The sequence below is a fragment of the Macadamia integrifolia genome, chromosome 3, assembly GCF_013358625.1.
Source record: "Macadamia integrifolia cultivar HAES 741 chromosome 3, SCU_Mint_v3, whole genome shotgun sequence".
Classification (NCBI taxonomy): domain Eukaryota; kingdom Viridiplantae; phylum Streptophyta; class Magnoliopsida; order Proteales; family Proteaceae; genus Macadamia; species Macadamia integrifolia.
The window spans coordinates 32,699,666-32,720,305 of NC_056559.1; the positions used below are offsets into that span (position 1 = coordinate 32,699,666).

Sequence of the window (20,640 nt, forward strand, 5' to 3'; positions counted from 1 at the left end):
TCAGTATACATACCTTATGGATCCATCATTGTCGAGGTCAGCAGCCACTAGATCGCCTAGAGTAATCTTTTTCTGAAGTACCCATTTCGCAATCTTTCGATTTCTCTTGTCAATCCTTAGCTCAGTCAGGTACAGAAAAGCCCTTGCAACAGCCAGTGTGCTTACTAACAACCAAATTATAGCAAAGCACCTACCCTTTACTGTCATGAAAGCATAGTCTCCATAGCCCACCGTTGTCACTGAAGTAACTGATAAATAGAAACTATCAGCCCAGTTCAATCCCTCAAGTATATGAACCATGATCATTCCCACAGCAATACAAGCAATAACAACTAACAAAGCCAAGAACACCTTCATCCTTATCCTCATTCTTCCTTTAGTTTCATCGATCATATAAACTCGAAACATTGAATTAAACTTATTCTCATCTACTGCACTCAATATTACTGCCTCTTGCCTATCCAACACATATGTTACTAATCCATTTAATAATATACCGACGAAACCGAAACCGACTAGGATGAAAAAACATGTAAAATACTTGGTAAATGTAGTGTCAGGCAATATATCACCATACCCAATAGTGCAAAGAGTCACCACAGAAAAATATAATGCATCTAATGGTATGTATGTCTTATGACCATTGAAACCATCACTTCTCAATACATAGATGGCAACACCAACTACTATATACAAGATGACACCAATGAAGGCTTGTTGAACTACCCAAGGGGTTGATCTCAAGGTGGGTTTGGAATCTGTAGAATTCTCCCTTAAGTCTGTGAATAAGCATGGAGCACTGTGTGAACGATGAGCTAGTTGTCTATCTTTGCTCAAGTTAGCTATGAGGTTGAAGAAAGATGATTTAGTAGTGTTGGAAGTGAACGATGGAGAGACGATCGGAATGGCACCATCTGAATTAGTACGATGGGCAGTTGATCGGCACCAAGATGGAACAGTAAGGTCAGGGAAATTAAAAGATTTAGGTCTTTTCAGGGTAGGTTTGCCAGAATCATCTCTTGCTCCTTTGCGGAGCAGGAGCTCATCCATGGGAGTTTCAATGGTCTAATAGATATTGAAGCTTTCCTTGATTTTTTGAGGATTTTTCCTTCTTTTTTTTATCTTTGGTTCACACTACTCAAGAAATCAGTAAAGTTCAACTACAAGTCAATCCAGAAGTATTCAAAGTTTGGTTTGAATGGATAATTCAACTATGGGTCAAGGACTGGCACAAGCTCAACTAAAGCCTGAAGTGTTTCCAACCATCAGTCATCCCCATAGGCTGTTTGGTATCAGTAATTCCATTGTGAAACCTTCAGAATGTTTCAACATAAATCCATCACAAATATTTTAATGTTTAAAAAAAAAAAAAAGTGTCTTTGTAACTAGGTTGAAAATGGATCAGGCAACATCCTGACAGTCATGGTTTCAGAAATCCTGTCTGATTCCGATTTTGATTATGTTTTAATTTCTGAACCCTTTTATAAATCAGCCAGGAATGCACTTGGATCTACATTTTTTTTAAATCATTTTTACCCCTTCATTTAGTCAGCAAAATAGCTTAAAATTGAGAATGCTTACTCCTGCAACAAGATTTACCAACACTTTCAATCAAAAATTCCAAAAAATCATAAATCTTTGCTTTTTCTTTTCAATTCCATTAACTAAGCTCCTGCCAATTCTGATCTGAAATTTGAATCAAAATCGTTGGAGATCAATCACATATCTGATTCCAAGTTTTTTTAATTTGCTAGAAATACTCGGACCAGGGTTTGGTATCAATTCTGAGTTAAAACATTCCAAAATTTGCCGAAATCGATCAGATTCACCCTGACTCAGCCTAACTCATTCTGACCCAATATTCATGGAATCAGGTTTAATCAGAATTGGGCTGATTCTGATCCAAGTTGTAAAACTATGTTCCAAGCTTTAATAATAATGAGGACTGGCTTGGAGAAAGAATTACCACCTCTACTGAATATGTTTCACAAAGGATCCACCATACCAACACCCACACCCACCACCAATCTTGGTAACAGCTGAACCCAAACCATTATTTTCTCTCAGCATAGATATATATATATATATATATATATATATACAGTTCTTATATTTATATATATATATATATATATATAAAAGAACTGTTGGGCCGAGCAAGTCCATTGATACTTGAAAATGAAGCTCAATAATAGCTTTTTTTTTTTTTTTTTTTGTGGTTTGATTAATTTTTTTTGCAATTATAATTTGGGAAAATTTTGGGTATGCCGCCGATATCAAGTATGCTAGTACCCATTGTGTCTATCTCTCTTTTCTCTTTTTCTGAAATGACCTTCATATCCTTCCTGAATGATACTCCATCATGTGTTCCTATTGGTGTTATCCATTAGCATACTTGATATCGGCGGCATACCTATTAATAGGTTATCAGAAGGTTTAAAAAATCTAAGGTGATTTACATCAACCTCCCCTGTTGTTTGCTCAAATTACATAATCCCCTGAAAATTAAAAAATTACATTTAAACCACCCAAACTAAACAGAGGTGTTAATTTTTGAACTTAAAAACATGAATTTACCCTTCGTTTTTTCTTCTCCTTTCTCTTTCTTCTTCTTCTTCTTCCACTCAAATCAAGAATGAATCTTTCATAATGATTTTTTCTCTGTCAGTTCCATTGCCAATGCTTCCTTAGAAACCTCAATCTCTAGTAATGCTTGTGTCACTCAAACCAGCGACTCAGAGAACTCTTCTGATCTCGTGATTTGGATATCTGCTTCAGACTAATGAAATGCAAAACCCAAACATCACCTTTGACTGAGATTGGGAAGGAGGAGTACCATTCTCCTTTGCTATTTGCGTTTATATTTGGTGATCGTCGTCTATTACTCGTATTCTTCACTGTTTTCTTATTTTTTGTTTGGAGGTAAAACAGGGTTTCGCTTCTGGAGCTCTAGCTTACAGCTCATTTTCTTTTTCTCTTTTCCTGTTGCTAATTTTAATAGCTTAAGCACCATTGTTAGTGGAAGCCCAGATATTCCTGCTTACTGATAGATAATTGATTCAAGCTTCTTTTTTATCTTTTTGGTGAGTTGGGGTGGAAAGGGGGTTCTCACTTCCCACCTGTTTTTTCAATTCTTACTCTGTTTTCGGGGTTGAGATCAAACTATATTCCCTTTATGCATGAAAGGGAAAGCGGTGGAATGAGATTGTCGATATTTAGGTTTCTTGGTTAAAAAGTTAAAGAGGATTGTTGAAAATCTAAAAAAAATTAGATTTTAGGTGATTAGTGTTGGTGAGATGGCCATCCGGCCTCATCACGGAACCACAGTAACGGTCACTCCGTTAGGGAAGGAGTAATTTCAGGAGTAATGGCAGGGTGATTCCGCTGATCGGAAATGATCCGTTGTTCAACGGATCTTTGGACTCTATCTCTATAAAAGAGTGAATAGTAAAGTTGAAAATACATACGCATATGATCAGTCAGTTGGAGCCCTAAAAATTCCTAGAAACGTTCTATTTCTTCCTCATCCTCTGTTCCTGAAAAACCTCTACAATTAGATCTTCTATAAGATTCAAATAAAACAAGGAAATATGCGTTTGAATATTCCGCCCCCAATTGTCTTAGCCGTTGGTCAGGTTGCCTTTCCCCTTCTCTGTCATGTCTCCAAAATCGGTGGCATCATCGACAACTCCGGCTGCATTGTCAAGCTTTTCCAAAAAGAGACCGATGCTAGGATCCGTGTGGAGGAATCCACCCATGCTTGCAATGAGCACATCATACTCGTTGTGGGTTCCGATACTCATACAAGAAAATCGAGTTGAAGGTCGACAATGGGAACCAAGTCACAAGGGAATACGACGTCTCTCCCGCACAAGAAGCACTCATTAAGGTCTTCGATAGGCCCCTCGAAGTCGAAGCCAATTAGGAAGGACACTCGTGCCAGGATTAGCGTGTTGCCTGCGGAGCAGCTCCCTGCTTGTGCCTCTCCGAAGGACGAAGTCATACAAGTGAGGCCTTCACGACTATGGCCTCCCCCTCAAAATCCGTTTAGGTCTTCAGAGAAGAAGAGAGAGAGAGGGGTGATTTTAGGGCAAATGGAGGAGAGGAAGAAGGGTAAAATCATCTTTTCAAATTCAAAAACTAACACCTCAGTGTTAGTTTGAGTGAATTTAAATGTAATTTTACGATTTTCAAAGGGGATTATGTAATTTGGGCAAGAGACAAGGAAGCTTGATGTAAATCACCCAAAAATCTATGTAATTCAGAGATCAAACGGTTAAAATAAATGTATGCAACTTGTCTTTTTTATCTTTTTTGTAATTGATGGAATCTCTTGGATAACACTCAATCACCCTGTTAATCATAGACATGTGAAAAATTACTATGTTCCCGAACCATGTTACTCTACTCTTACATTACTCAACAAGAGAACTTTTTGCCAGTTTTAAATTTGTTGGTGGATCGACACACAGGCCATTCATGTCCGGGATAATTACATTACTATGTTATCATTCATAACTGCACCTGCAAGACATCTCAACTATACCAATTATACAGTGTTTAGATACATAAGCAAAAAAGAAGAATCAAACTTTCTGCCTGCAGAGAAGAAACAAGTCTGGGCATGCGAAGGCCCTCTCCATCACATGGAGCAAACTACCTGAAAATGTCTGGTACAGGTATCCGATATTTAGTACTGAGTATCAATATACGCTTGGCCACTTGGGAGCTAATCATCATCCTCAAGAACACTTCGACGCCTCTGGATCTGATGAAGTTATGGACAGATAATGAATGCAAGAAATTACAGTGGCAACGAAAAGGTAGCATGCTGAGAAAATAATGTGACTCACCGTTACTTTGGTTTGTTTAGACGTCTGGCTGTTAATCTGCTCCAGCAATGATATAAGCTTCTCTTCAGACACCTAGAGATGAAAATGGCTTGAGGCGATATTTAAAAGGAAAAAATCAAAAAAAGAGAGAAAAGAAAGAGAAGCATGAATGTGTCTCATTGGTATCCTCTTAGGAAAATGGCATGAGAGATTAGGTGCATCTTTCCACCTTACCTTCTCAACTATCTGACCCATTTGAGCAGATCTCAAAATAACATCCTCGACCCCACGTGCCTTCTCGGGTTTCACCAAAGCAATCCGAGCAACTGTTCGGAAAAGAAGAAAGCAATGATGTAATGAAGTATCAACCAATAATTTAGAAGAAGCAAATTGATGGTGAGAATAGGAAATGGACAAAGGGCATGAACATGTCGGTGGTCATGGCGCACAGTTTAATCTAAATTATTAAGCTGTGCGACAGAACTAATCTCTCTAGGCTTTCTGTTTCTCACTAGACAAGTTATATCTATATTCTTTACTTAGCACATCTATCAATCGGCAAATAGAAGAAAATTCCCCAGTAAGGCCAATAGAGTCAATTTAGAAGCTCAAGTAAAAACTGTTAATTGACCCGACATTGCTCCCACTTAGCAACCAAGCATAAAACTTGATTCACGCAATCAAGTATATAAACTCACATCAAATATTTTGACATCCACAAACATTCCCTCCTACGATTCTTTAAATCTTGATTCGACAGTTGTCTTTTTTCTTCTTTTTCTTTTTGCTTTGTTTTGTTTGTTCTTTTTTTTTTTTTTTTTTTGGGGGGGTGTGGGTGGGTGTGGGGGGTGTCTGCAATAAGTAACAGTGGAAGGAATTCATTGATTAAGAAAATAGATGAAGTACAAAGATAAAGATAAATCAACAGACTGCTATAGAAAAACAGAACCACCATGAAACTAAGCCATTGGGAAAGGCCCCACATACAAATCATCCCTTTTAAAGCCCCTCCACCTGGCTAATGAAACTAAGCCGCTGGGAAAGGGCCCCATACAAAACATCCCTATTAAACATCTATGGCCAGCAGATCTGCATTTGCCTCAATCTCCACGAGAAAGTGAAAAACCCCCCCCCCCTCTCTTCTCTCTCCTTCCAGCACAACAGTTCAGTCTAATTTGATAACCTATTTCCATTTCGATAAGATATATTTACCTTCAATGGATAGATAAAACACCAGTAATATTATGAAAATTGCTACAGATTTGAAGGAACAATACTCCAGTATAGGTTCAGTTGCATATGCCAGCCACAAATACAGCACCCAAAGGCAAAATTGACTTCTACTCCATTGCAATTACCTCGCACCTCAGTTCCATCAGCATAAAAATTCATACACGATGCCACAGGTTTACGCAGGCTGACAAAGATGGAGGTTTAGAATCCTACCATCATGAGATGGCTTCCGGCTATAACACAGCAACAGGCCAAAAGGTTACTTGTATCCAATGGTTGGTGGTGCTTTCTCTTTGTGAAAGAATTACTCCTCATGAGTCATAATACACAGGTTCCGCAATGGACCAGAGCTGGATCGAGCAAGAGAGATCCTTCATATGAACACCAATCAGGATGAAAATTTGGGTGAATAATCTCCACTCGTATCCCTCCTGAATCCAACCAATAATAGACCTGGTGATCAAGTATCAAAGCCGAGAAATCTCAGCAGGTGGCAGTAAAGGAAGAACAAGACTTGAAGTTTTGCTTAAAACTCACAAACCAGATTGAGTTTCAGTCTCAAATGTGGCAGTCTGAATCCCTTAATGGTTTGTGAGCACTACAAAATATCAGGGTGAAAGGTTACAGTACGAGGTAGATCAACCCCAAACTTAGAAACTGCCGGTACCACCCAGAACAGGATATCAAACTGACAAGAAGATAGACAAAACAAGAAGAATAGAGGAAGTAGAACTGAAGGATATAGAAGAGAGAAGAAGAAGAAAAGGAAGGAGATGAATTAAGAGGAACTCACCTGAAATGGGAGACCTGGATCAGTAGAGAAGGGGAAGAAGAAGAGGAAAGGAAGTCAATGACCAACCTGGTCTTTCACTGCTCACAACCGTGCAGCCAAAACAAAATCAATTTTATCCACTATCCAACTTTATTTTGGAGACTGCTTTAAACAAGGAAACTTTAGTAAATTAATACCAAAATGAACTCTACTCTTATCTCCTACGTATGATCATCTCCAAATAACTAACCCCTACAAACCCACATTGGTCCAAAAACCACGGTGGGGCCAGTTCCGCTTTGGTCTAGGTTTCTATATCCAGTTGTGCTGCATCAATTCTCCTCTGAAAAGAACTCGACTCCGTCGAGTTTGCATAAGGGCCAAGGATACCATCCGAGTCAACTCGTTGGAGGAGAAACGATCCTGCTACCTTCTTGAGCTTAAATTCGAGGAGGTCTTGGACGGAAGAAGCTTCATATCTTTGCCACCATGTTTGAAAAGAGTAGGTATTCCTACACCCACAATGTTGTCCCTTCTTATCAAATAGCCAAGGTCACCTAAGAAGAATGTAACACACCTTCAGAGACAAAAGATAAAATTGTATAAAATTGTGCCGTATCCCTGAACCCACCAATAGAGCACGTGAGCAAACACCTATCAGTAATTTCTGAGCTTGGTGTTGTTCACCTATGCAACCTTGCATGGATTGAGATATGGCTCCATGATGCAGTACCAACAAGGGTTTACACAAGGAGAACCAAGACCATGGTCGACCCAAGAGGCTGACTGGGTTGACCCAGATCTGGTCCAAGTCAACCCACGATTTGGGATGCTGATGGGGTTACTAATTAGTTATTTAGTTTCTATTTTGAAGTCCTAAATTAGTTTCTAATTTCAAGTCATTGTCAGTTTCTAATTTCTGTCAAGACTAGTTTCTATTTTTATTAGATTCCAATTTTTAGTTTTTAGTAACTTCTTGTAATCAGTTTTTAGTAACTCAGATTTAGTAACTCTGAGTTACTATTATTTGTAAACTCTCCCCATCATTATAAATAAAGAAGAGGGCTCTTTTATGAGCCACGATATTGACAATAAAGAAAAAACTTCATGTGCTGCCGCTGGATGAATTCCATGGTTGTTCATTGTGTTTGATCGAGGAAAAAGGGTTTGGTGTCTGATCCAAATGACTCCTTGCAGTGTGAAGTCCAGGAGGCCTGTTCTCTAGTGTGTTTTCTTTACTTTCTTCACATCTTTAAGGCTTACTAAGACTGCAGAATACCAGGTACGATTTTTTTAAATCTCTGCCCAGAATTTTCTGCAAAACAGAGCCCTCGGCCTCTGCTGGAAAGATCAATTCTGAAGGTCTGATCAGCCTAGTATTTTGGTCGAAGGATCCCCTCTGTCCAAGTAAGGATCGACCCTGCTATTGGCTGATTCTGATCAGCCATTTCAGAGATATTCAAAATCTCCGGATTTTTGTCCTGTAGTGCTTCTGTCAGAAAGTTTAACAGAATCGATATTCTGAACTGTTCATTCTGTTCTGCTGTTTTCTGCTATTGTTTTTGGACTGCTGCCTTATTAATACTCCTGGATATTAGTTCTTTGGATCTACTGAAATCTGGGATAGATAGTATTGAACACTGTGATCAATATTTGCTGATGATATTCTTAAATCTATGGTCTGATTCTGTATTGCTGGAATATAAATCTGCCATGGATTATTGTGGATATTATTTGGTTGTTCTTGGGTTCAAAAGTTCCTGCAGATTGAGACTTGGTTAGACTTCTACCCTAGTCTACATTACTCCATCTTCAACCCAAGCTTACGAAAGGCATCTTCAGAGACAACAATAGTGCAACTGCCTTTGTTAATCACCATGTTACACAGTTGGTCGTTGTACTTCACTCATTTCTGTAAAATACTATTGTGGCGCCAATCTTCTTCCTCAAGAACCTTGTGAGTGATCAAAATAGGACGAAAAAACATAGCAAGGTTGTCATTCCCCCATCACTATCCTTCACTAGGCTCACACTCTACCTCCAAACAAACTATCCCGAGATTCCGTTGCTATTATAAGGAAAGAGGTATGAAAGAATCCTTATCGATATAAGTTGCCAAACGGTTGGGACACTAAGAAGAAATATGCATGTACCCCTTGCACATGAAGTATAGAGTCGCAATCTTAGGCATCAAAGAAGGTCTATCAAAACCACGACCTTGAGATGGAGAGTAAGGGTGGTTTGGTCATAAAGATGCCATAGAGGATCACTAACTTGTGGCTTTCTAAAGGACTTCCCTAGTGGAGGAGGTTGCTTTCTATACTATCACTTTTAGATAAGGCATCTGGGAAGTTCCTCCAACTGCAAGGCCTTTTAGATTGTCCTCTTCCAGCTGATATGCTATTTGTACAACGTCTTCCAACATACACAGTCGACTTAAAGCCAATGCAACACTAATTTGAGTTTCACCATTCTAAAGTTGTGCACCAAAGCCTCATCATCCCACTCAAAATCAGATTGATTGGCTAAATAGTAATTTCCACATATTGCTTAATGGTCATTCTATCCTGCCTCAGTTGAGAGAACTTGAGATGCATGTGTTGCTAATAGTCAGTAGGCAAAAATTGTCGGTTCATAGCCTCTCAAATTTCAACTCAAGTATTTACCAATCCAATGCCCAAGTCTGATTCTATTGTTGGTGATTGATCTACCAGACTTGAGTTGTACCCTTCAATTCGCATTCAGCAAATAAACCTCCCAGCTACGAAGCCCAGTCATGGTACCATTCCGGGTTGTTATCCCCATAAAAAATGGGGACATCTAGTTTTGCTCCTAATGCAAATGCACAGCCTTGGACCAATCTAAACCCGTATAGGTATCTAGAAGGAGATGAACCGGATCCAATATGGAATCAAAGTTTACCAATTTGGAACCAAAGCTACTAGGATCTTTAGGACTTATTTACATATTTTTTGGGATTACATGTAATATTTTATTTTGTTTACTTCAGTAGGAAATAGTTGTTAGGATTTAGTTTCCAATTAGTTTCCAATTAGAGTTAGTTTCCTTTAATGTTGGGTTTTCTTTTGTTATTTATACCAATGTAACCGATGGGTATTACAGTGTTGAATGATGAATTGATCATTTGGTTGAAACCTTGGTGGTTTTAATTGGTCGTGTGACCTTCTTCCTCCCTCTCCCTTTTGTGTTATTATTTTCTTCTCCCCTGCAACTCTAAAAGTTCTCTCAAGGATTTTTTCCCTTTCTCTACCGGCCCTCCATCAAGTGGTATCAGAGCCGAAGGATCCCCCTTCATTCCCCTCCATCTCTCTTCTTCCCTTCCCATTATCTGTTCTGGTTCCTACTGAGACTGAGAACAGCCCAAAAAAAAGTCCATATCTCCTTGGTTTCCCACCGAAGCCCAATCCCCCCTGTAACTGTCAATCAAACTCTTCCCCTCTTCTAGGGTTCCGACAACAACAAAAGAGAAGAAAAAGATTCCATTCCCCTAACCCTCCCCTCGTAACCCCTTCAATAGAAAGTTAGAAACCTACACTCCCTTCGCTTCTGCCCTAGTAAAACCCTTGTCGCCTTTCCTTTTTCCTTCTTTGCCTCATTCAAAAGCCCTCCCACTAGAGTCCGAGTAATCGAAGAAGAAGAAAAAAAAAAAAAAAAAAGAAGAAGAAGAAGAAGATGAGAAGAGAAGAGAGGTCAAGGGGCAGGGACTAAAAAAAGAAGCAGTAGAACAAGAAGAAAAAAAGAGAGTGAAGTGACAGAGACAGAGAGAAACATACCTAGTTCAAAGTTCTCCTGCATGTTCCCTCCTGGCAGGACTGACTTCCTTCGACGTCGCAGGCCCCTAGAGTTCCTCCTTTTTGTCTTGTTGGTCCTCCTCCATTGCAGCGGTACGGCCTAGCCCTCGTGGTTTCCTCGCTTCTACAAAGAAAAGAGTCCTTTTCAAGACTTCATCTCCAGCAAGGAACAAATCCCTTTGTCGGTTTGCATTGAAATACCTACCCCACGATCTCTTTTATTTCTCTTTCATTTTTTTTATTTACCAGAATTGCCCCCTCCCCTGTTCTAATCTCTTAAGTTATCCTCTTAAGTTTGTTTCCCAAGATTACCCTTTACCTATACCTTTCTTGTGAGTTGTCACTTGGACTTTCAATATTACATCCCTACCACTCACTTAAGGATTTCTACTAATTTACATTTTTGCCATCCCATCATAAAACTTCAATTTATCTATTTTTTTGCCACTCCCTTTTCTTGGCCCTTTCATTATTGCTATGGATCCCTTTGTGTTCAAATTTACAGTGCGACTGCCAGATGGAAAACCTGCTCATTTGCAGATTGATGAGAGACAACACGACAATTACGTCTCCAGATCTGTGGTGGATATGTTGTCAAAAATCAGTCAGATCATTTTTTAGTCAGAGGATGATGAATTTGTTGAATTTTCTATTTCTCATTATTATGATAGTACTTTTTGTGAAGTGCTTGACTCTCCTCAACGCATCATTAAATTGGGTCGAGGCTGGTTGGAACAACGAGACAGCATCCTTGATCGTGACAATAATGTATGCACTCTCCAGGCTTATCACATGCGTCAAAAATTTAATCTTCATGGATTGGTTGAGTCAAAGAAAGTGATACCCCCACTACAACCATAAGACGTAGCAAATGTGGCAACACAAGTGGAAGACCGCCCTATTGTGGAACAGGTGATGACAACAGAAAGTGAGAAAATCGTGGATCAAATAATGGACATTAATGTAGTGCCAGTTGTTCACTATCACGAGTTTGTTCTTCCTTATGATTTTCCGGACTTGAATGCACCTCTACAGCTTCACATCTTCGATTTTGTTCGCAATGTAGGCAACAAGCAATTCACCCCGCTCATGAGTTTTTATTGTTATCATTCTTTAAAACTCGTAGACGATTTTTTCTCAAAATCGGGGGAGTTGATACAGATGCACAACCTTGGACCAATCCAAACCCATATGGGTATCCAAAAGGAGATGAACCGGATCCAATCTCAGATCAAAGTTTACCAATTTGGAACCAAAACCATTAGGATCTTTAGGACTTATTTACTTCTATTTTGGGATTACATGCAATATTTCTTATTTTGTTTACTTAAGTAGGAAATAGCTGTTAGGATTTAGTTTTCAATTAATTTCCATTAATTATAGTTTCCAATTAGAGTTAGTTTCCTTTCACGTTGGGTTTTCTTTTGTTATTTACACCAATGCAACCGATGTATTGCAGTGTTGAATGATGAATTGATTATTTGGTTGAAACCTAGGCGGTTTTAATTAGTTGTGTGACATTCTTCCTCCCCCCCTCTTTGTGTGATTCTTCTCTTCTCCCTTGCAACTCTGAGTTCTCTCAGGGATTTCTTCCCTTTCTCTACCGGCCATAGTTTTAAGTATCTCCGATACCGATACGATACCCTCTGATACGTATCTTAAATTTAGCCGATCGATACGATACACACCGATACGATACATGAAATTTTTAAAATCCTTTCTACCGGCGACCGATACCGATACTTTAATCCTTGCTACCGGCCATCCATCAGTTCCTCTTTCAGCTCCAAAAAGAGGATAATCATGTTAACCATCTCTAAATGGTGGTGGTGGTGGTGGTAGTGGAGGTGGTTTACCATGAGATGGGCCATGTAATGGAATTGGAAGATCACCATACTGAATAGGACTCTTTCTTATATCTAAAGATATCAGTTGATTAATAGAAGCTTGCAAGGATGCCATCATAGTCTAGATTGACAATAGTGTTAGAATATCAACATAGTCTGTGAGGTTGGCAATATCTACCATTGCTTCCTCTTTAAAAGAGTTAAGCTATTAGAGCACCTCACGATTGGCCACCATGTTATAGGGTAGGAATACGAATTTTCGGCTTAAATACCAATATGGACTCTAAAACTATCCCCTATGTATAACTATTTCAGTGAAACAATTAAACAATTTGCAACTTACAACCACTGGTCCAAAAGCCCACGTTGGTTTTGTGTTGGCAAGTTGGTATGTTACACGTCTAGTTTGTTGTCGAGTTGTGCAAAATGTGGTATTGTATATAGTCGTAGCCTATATGCACTATTTCATGTCATCTCTTCTCCTCGTGTTTCTCTCTACCTTTTTGTAATAAATCCTCTTTTCTGTAGCCAATCAAGAAAAAGAAAAAAAATTGATTCCATAACACCACCCTATCAAAATTTCTAAACTCCATAATAAGTATAGGTCAATCCATCTATATCGTCCACAAAAAACCTTTCAACAGATGAGCTTTCTCCACAAATATCCTTCTACCCCATTCCTCCCATAGATATCAAATAATAGCAACCATTCCTAAGGCATGTCTTACTCTATCCAATCCATTTCTCTATGGTTAGTGTTCCTCATGAATTTTAATCAGTCAATTTTTCATCCGATTTTTCATCCAAAACTAGTCCATTTAGCAATGACAATGGGACAACTCTGAAACTTATTCAAATCTCTGTCCAAAAAGACCAATGGCCTTGCAGATACAAGTTGTTCAGGAAACATGGCTATTTCAATCCCAGATGTTAGGTTCTCTCATGGTCTCTTTATTGGGAATAAAATTAAGATTGAGTTTCAATTAGTAGTTTCTGGCGGCGTTTGGGTACAGTTTTACTTGTTTTGTTTATAAGAAAAAATAAAATAATTCGCTATTTGTGTGTTTCTGTTACTATTTAAAACAATAAACATCTCCAAATGCCGTTGTTCTTGAAATTTTCAAAAAAAAAAAACAAAAACAGTACTTGTGTGTATCAACACAGTTTTTGTTTCTCATCAATAAATCTTACAAACATTCCAAACTGACCATGGCCATTGCTCCATCGAGACCAATTGCATACATCTGTTCGCCTCCTGTCCATCATGAAATAAGAACAGAGAACTGAGAATAAAGGATACTAACAGTGAGGGGAAAGTTTGCCTTGTTCATCCTGCTGCTTCAAATCTGTCATCATTGCTGCAGTTGGATATAGAGGGGGAGAGAGAGAGAGAGAGAAGAGTTGAGAAAGGGCTCACCATTGTTCGTTGCTTCTGCTTCTACTCTCCTTTGCTGTTTGACGGGGAAAGAGTAGGCGAAGATAAAACCCAAGGGGGGGGGGGGAGAGAGAGAGGGAGGAAGTGGACAACGGAACCTTGAATAGAGAGGAAATGGAAGGAATCATGGAATCTCCACCTTTGCATTTGTCTCGATATTTGAGGAGAGAATGAACAGTAACATTTTTCTTCCATCTCTTCTATTTATGCATCAAGTTTCTTTTTTGCCACTACTCATCCAATTTTGAGTTATTTGTCACTGGTGAGTCGCTTCTACTTTCAGTGGGAAAAAAATCTCTGACCTCCTGTGAAACTAAAGCCAAAAGGGCATCCAATATGTAGTCCTCATGAGCAACTACAAACGCTCATTTTGGATGCCCTTCACAAGTCCCCATTGTTTCTATCTAGCCAGATGCTCAGTTGAAACCACTGCAACCATTATGGGGCACCTTCCAACTTAGATTCAAACCTTGCAAACCTGAAGCATCACCTTTTTTTGTAACTTTGTATTCATGATTCCCTAGAAATAGAAAAGGTTTATTTTCATTCCCTCTATAAAGTTACCCCAGACCTCTAATGTGTATGGGGCCTATGGGCATTGAATAGTCATGCGAGGAACTAAGTAAATCACTTCTAGGGAACAGAGAAAACATTCGGCAAGCAAAATTCATTACCCATTGAAAGGGGGAAAAAAAAAAGTTATTTAAACCATTTTGTGGATAATGTCATCTACATGCATTTTTCTGGAGTAACAGAAATTTATTCCAGATTTAAACAAACTAATCACAGTCCCTAAGATTCTATTTAGTCATAGACAAGAAGATTTCCTTCAAATAAGCAATGCAAATGAGAAAGCCCAAGTTTAAAGGAAAGCACACAGAAAAAAGGGGTACTTCCCAACTAAGAGATATGGAACTTGTTAAGAAATATAAGCAATTTAATACAAAAAAATATATAGTGAATAATGCAACTTACAACATTTTTTTCTTTTTCTTTTTCTTTTTCATTTTTTAGCAGGGTGGTGAGGTAAAAAAGAGAATTTAACCAACAAAAGGTTTTTAACTTACGCCTCTCTCGTGCATCAGCGGATAAAATCTGACTAAGCATCATTTGCCTCTGTTCTTCCGCTTCCCTGGAATTATAGGTTAAAAAATTCAGTTCAAAGATGTTTTCAAGAACCAATCTCGCCAGTATAGACAATTCATGGAATTATTATTATGTTGACAATGATGCCTACCTTTTGGCCTCTTCCTGTGCTTTCTGCTGCTCTGAGTTCTGTTCATTTCCCTGATTTCATGAAGAAGTTCATTTAATAAGACAACGATAATTCACAAAGAAGACAGACAATAAGCTTATCTAATAGAATCTACATCTACTTAATCAACCCCAAAAAATAAACCGTATCACTTACAAGGTCACGTTGCCCCATTAGCTCTTGCATTCTACGTTGCCGGATAGCTTCCAACTCAGGATCAGCCTAGATTGAAACCAAAAGAAATATTTTACGCCATAAAATCGAACCAAATTAATTTGAATTAACATGCTAAAAGTTTAAGATTGGTTATTAGAATCCAGAAGACACAGCACGGATTTTGTGATCCATAGACCACTAAAATTTGCAGTTAGATATTATAGTTCTCTTTCCGAGAAAGCTTAAAAATACCCACAACCCCTTTGTACAATCTTGCAACTCATTATTCAAAGACATAGCATGCATAAAGTACTTTAGAAATCCATCAACTTCTACTCAAAGCTTGCATATTCTAGTGTGATTTCATCATTTAATGAGAACAACACAAAACTAGAAGATCAGTATGTTAAAACCCTAAAATTTTCAACTAATTTCAGAAAAATAAAAAAATATCAGAACTTCAAAAATTCGAGAGCATCAAGAAATGTTGGATCTTAAACACATTCAGATATCGAAATAAGCAAAAACCCTAACAGAAAAACTAGCAAACCCAAAGCAAACTAGAAAAAACGACTGATTACAGAGACTTTAGAAGAAGCAAGAGAGTGAAATGGCTTCATATGTACCATTTTTTTGGTGAAATTCTATTGAAGAGGTAGCAGAGTAAAATCCAACCCCGAAAACAAACACCTCCGCCTGACGCAGCACTAACCAGTCCTCTCGAAGGAAAAATGTTCGGAATTGTCCAAACAACGCGGAGTGCAGACTGAAAACTGCACCGTTTTTATACGGGTTGGACATGCGTGGAGGCTGCGGCAGTTTTAGGGTCTGTTTGGTATATGTTAATTTTTTCTTGGAAAAAAAAATTAAAAAAGAACAAATTGTGTTTGATAACACCAGTTTAGCCACGTTTGATAGTCATTCAATTTCAAAAACGACTTTTGTGTTAAAAATAGAATTTTCAATTTCCATGTTAAAATTTCATTTTAGAACAAAAAAAATGATGTCTGGTGAACATATTTAAAAAACAATTACCCTAGTCACTCATTTTTTTTCTTTTTAGTATTTGTAATGAAATCAAAATGACGGAACAAGATTTCATGGTTCCTTTTTTTTTTTTTTTTTTTTTCCAAAAAAATCGAAAAACAACAAGTTCACACCAAACACTTTTATTCGTTTTCTTATTCCCATAGAATGGAAAATCATCATAAATGTTTTTCTAGATGACTACCAAAGGTAACCTTCGTTTTTTCTTTTTTTTTAAAATGAGCTGACTAAAAAAGAACACAAGTGTTGTTGAAAAAAGAACAGACTTAAATCTTTTTTAAGTATGTGGTGGAAAAATTACGGGAATGGGTCCCATGTGTAGTGGGGTGAAACTACAAGGAATGAAAAAGGTTGAAGAGTTACTAGTTATTCCCACCCTCACTTATTTGGATAGGCTTTAGTAGGAATATTCCGAAAAAAATAATGATGAAAGACTAAGAAGATTGAACATAATAGAGGAAGAAGAACCCCTTTTTGCAAGCTGTGGAACCATGAAGAAAGTCCGCCCCCAACAGTGATTGGAAGAACCCCTAGCACCTTCTTGCTCAATGATCTTCCTTTCATGATGGCTGAAGTACGTTTGTGTTTTTGTTAATTTGGAATACTTCTAGCCTACAAATGATGTATGGTAAATCACGAAGAAAAAAAAAAGTACTTCTGACACTAAAAAAAACATAAACATGTATAAAATGCATCTTAAAAGAAGTATTTCTTTGGTCTATACCAAATTACATAAATGTCATCCTACATATATTTTAATTATCTATAAATTTAAAAACACGATTTTAGCCACATAAGCAAACTTGTTGAATAGTTTAATTGGGTACTTGAACATAGAACAAAGTCCATAATAAAAAATCTCAATAATAACCAAAAACAAATAAAAAAATTATAGTTCATTGTTCTAACAATAATCCCAATCATAACTAATAATCTTCATATCCTCTCAAAATTTAAAAAAATTAAGTAAGATATTTCATCGAAAAGTATTAAAAAAAAATGTTCATCAACATCAAATTCACAATTCAAATTATGCATGGCTCGTTGGTTATTGCATATCTAAAGATTGTTTATGTGATTAATTTATGCCATTAGAAGCAACTCTTATTCTAGCTCCAGTAGAGGGAAAACTGATCAATCAACGAATTGAAAGGAAAGAATGAGGAAAGAGGCTCTCTCATTCTATGATATAGAGTTGGGGATGACAATAAAAACTTGTGGAAATCATATCTATATTCTTTTAATTATTATTACTATTATTATTTTTCTTATGAAATCAATGATACCATATTCACTACTACAAATAAAATAAATAAATAAATAAAAAGAAAAGGCTTCGCCACGGATATAAAGGCCATGCTGCTTTTAGGGAACACTCCAAAAAAAAAAAAAATTGAGCAAGTGTTTCCTATGGGGCTGTGACCTATGCACATTTGTGGGAACCACTGTGAGAGCATGCAAAGCGTCACGTAAGGAATCATTATTACATTTTATCGGGAGTGGGGCAATCATTTCACCCCATGTATGGGTGCAACCATATTGTCAACGGCTCAAACTTTGAACGATAAACATTCTGATCTGTTTTTAAATCTTACAATTGTGTTTTATTCTGTCATGTCTTTTGCTATTTGTTTGTTTTATTAGTCTCTTTTATTTTTTTAATGATTTTATCTAATAATATCTGGGTTCACTAGTTTAACATGTAGTCAGTTAAAAAATGGCAATGTAGTGCCATATCACAACAGTAGCCTATTCAATCAACTTCAACAAATTTCTTAAGGTTTTGCCAAAAAGAGTACATCCAAGTTCCTCCTCACAAAAAGCAATTATTCTCTCAAATTTATTGGGCAATTTGAAGAAAACATCCAATATCATAACTTTGCAATCCATTTCCTCACAACTAAAAAAGAAAGAAAGAAAAATTACCAAAAGCACAACCAACAAGATTTATTGTCGAAGAAAACGAAAACCATCCTCCATGGCTCCAAGGGTTGAAGTTTAGTTGATTTAGTTGATCCACCATTGTAGTCAAAGAAAAATATATTGTTCAATGTAGATCCAAAGCTTCGCAAATATCTCCAAATCGAAGAATCCAAAATATTATATGCTTAGGGATGCTTCGGAATTTTCCTCAGATACATTCTCATGCAATGACTTATAAAAGAAATTGAGTCCAATTTTCTTCACATGAACTTCATTTTGAAATCTTGTCTCTAGTGAAACATTGATGATATCCCCATATCCAGCAAATGATTTCCAAACCCAATTTGGTATGTTGATCAACCAAGTCATTTCTTTCTCTTCAAGTGGAATTTCACTTTGATGGGTTCATTTAAATTTCTTTGATTCATTAAGAAATATAACTGTTTCTCTAGCCAACGTGGTGATCCATCCACTTGAGGGTTCCAAAAAAACAATGCATATAATCAACCCTTGTATTATCTCATTGTTATGAGGTTGACTGCTTGACAATATAATGGAAATGACTCACTTTGAAAGTCAAACCACTTTGGAACTTCATCTCCAGCCAGAAAGATGTCACAGACATTGTTTATAGATGTGCCCTGTCCATGGAAGCAATTAAATCATGTTATTTATAGAAATTATTTCTTCTTTTTTAGACCAAGTGTGTGTGACAATGCTTTTAGACCTAAAAGAAAAGGGGAGGGGGGTTGAGATGCTACCTAACTGGTCTAGTTCCCTATTCCCTCTCACAAGGTCCCATGAAATGCCCATGTGTGCTCTCTAGTGGATATCCATATGCACTTCCTCATTGGAGGGCATAGGGAACACAATTGGGTACTGTTCTTTCTCCCCTCCCCCCTAAAAAAAGACAGTTTAAAAAAAAAGGAATTGTGATCTAAATCAATCTTCACCGGAATCAATCAAGAATCTACTAAAACTAGCTAGATTCTACCCTAACCCTAGTTTTGGATTGTGGACTAGCCACTTGGGCTTGAGTTCAGCTGATTCTGATCTGATTGGTCAATTCAACCAATCCAATTCAGATTCTTGAGACCGTGGGGTGTTCTTTTTTTTTTTTTTTTTGCGGGGAGTGGGGTCGGGGCGGGAAGATTCTTGTTACCAATTTACTGCTTGCAATCGAATGCATTGGAATATAATAATCCCTTACCTCTATGGGTTCACAAGTACCCCTTGGGTTTTAAAAGACCCTTGCCAAATTTTAGCACGTGACTGCAGGCAACAAGAAAATTTACATATATATATATATATATATATAGAGAGAGAGAGAGAGAGAGAGAGAGAGAGAGAGAGAGAGAGAGAGAGAGAGAGAGAGAGAGGGACAAACCTGGAAGATTTTCTCTTTGGCAAAACTTTTCAAATTGACACCCATATGTAATTTTATATTTGCTGCAGACTTCAAACCTTCTAAGCCCTCAATTTCAGTCAGCTTTTTACACCTTGAAAGATCTAGCATCAGCAGATGCTTCAAGTTTGATAGATTTGGTAAGCTTTTCAACTTCACACAAAATGATGCATCAAGAGACCTCAAACTTGATGGAAGCATTGGCAATGATTGAAGTCTCTTGCAAAACCCTACATTCAAAGTTTGAAGTGCTGAAAGTTGGCCAATGCCAAATGGGAGGCTCTCAAAATAGTTTCCAGATAGATTCAATGACTCCAAAGAGTATAACATCCAAAAATCATCAGGTATATCATCATCTGTAAGATTGCAATTTTCCAAAGTTAACTGCTTTAAGGAGCAAAAACCATCAAAAGAAACTGAAACTAGGACTGCTGAATTTCTTATTCCATATCGCAAAGCATGACTGAAAACTGTAAGGTTCTTTAAAAGTCCAAAGGAAGAAGGTAGTTCTCGTATGGCTGTTTCTCTCACATCAAGCATTGTTAAACGTTTCAAGTTCCCGATTCCCTCTGGCAATTCCCTGAGTTTTGGGCAATAAGAAATATCAAGTGTTTCAAGCGATGTCAATTTACTAATACCGCTTGGAATATCATTGAGATTGTTGCAATGCCCTAGATCCAAGTTTATAAGTTTTTTAAGATGACCAATACTTTCATGGACTTCAACCAAACTTTTACAACCACTGAGAATAAGTTTCTCAAGATTCGGCAACCCTGAGAAGTCCGGCGTACAAGTTAGGTAGTGAGAAGAACTAAGATTGAGGTCTTTCAACTTCGTGAGATTCTGGAAGAATGGAGAAAAATTAGTTTCCACAAAATACATAAGATAAAACTCAAACAAATTAAAAAAAAAAAAAATTGGGG

General features: G+C 37.5%; 3 protein-coding genes across 3 annotated transcripts in view; all 3 read right to left on the minus strand.

Moving 5' to 3' along the window:
- LOC122074034 (two-pore potassium channel 3-like) overlaps positions 1–1,103 on the minus strand; it is a 6,037-nt gene extending 4,934 nt beyond the window's left edge. Inside the window, exon 1 of the mRNA XM_042638820.1 lies at positions 14–1,103. Coding sequence (XP_042494754.1) covers positions 14–1,050 — 1,037 coding nt within the window. The 5' untranslated portion in view covers positions 1,051–1,103. The remainder of the gene's footprint in view (positions 1–13) is intronic.
- Positions 1,104–4,415: 3,312 nt separating this feature from the next.
- LOC122074035 (DNA-binding protein DDB_G0278111-like) lies at positions 4,416–16,118 on the minus strand. Its single transcript, XM_042638821.1, has 7 exons — positions 15,969–16,118; positions 15,343–15,408; positions 15,169–15,218; positions 14,999–15,063; positions 5,067–5,158; positions 4,854–4,925; positions 4,416–4,768 (listed from the first exon to the last, which is right to left on the minus strand). Exons 1-7 carry the CDS (start codon positions 15,969–15,971, stop codon positions 4,730–4,732), a joined length of 387 nt encoding a protein of 128 aa, XP_042494755.1. The 5' UTR covers positions 15,972–16,118; the 3' UTR covers positions 4,416–4,729.
- Positions 16,119–18,280: 2,162 nt separating this feature from the next.
- LOC122072644 (disease resistance protein RUN1-like) overlaps positions 18,281–20,640 on the minus strand; it is a 4,986-nt gene continuing 2,626 nt past the window's right edge. Inside the window, exons 3-4 of the mRNA XM_042637018.1 lie at positions 19,700–20,560; positions 18,281–18,953 (exon numbers count right to left, since the gene is read on the minus strand). Coding sequence (XP_042492952.1) covers positions 18,828–18,953; positions 19,700–20,560 — 987 coding nt within the window. The 3' untranslated portion in view covers positions 18,281–18,827. The remainder of the gene's footprint in view (positions 18,954–19,699; positions 20,561–20,640) is intronic.

Excerpts from the sequence above, each read along its gene's own strand:
- LOC122074035 (XM_042638821.1), bottom strand. Across the intron at positions 15,064-15,168 it reads GCACAGGAAGAGGCCAAAAG|GGAAGCGGAAGAACAGAGGC; the intron begins GTAGGCATCATT and ends CTATAATTCCAG. Across the intron at positions 4,926-5,066 it reads TGGGTCAGATAGTTGAGAAG|GTGTCTGAAGAGAAGCTTAT; the intron begins GTAAGGTGGAAA and ends TTTCATCTCTAG.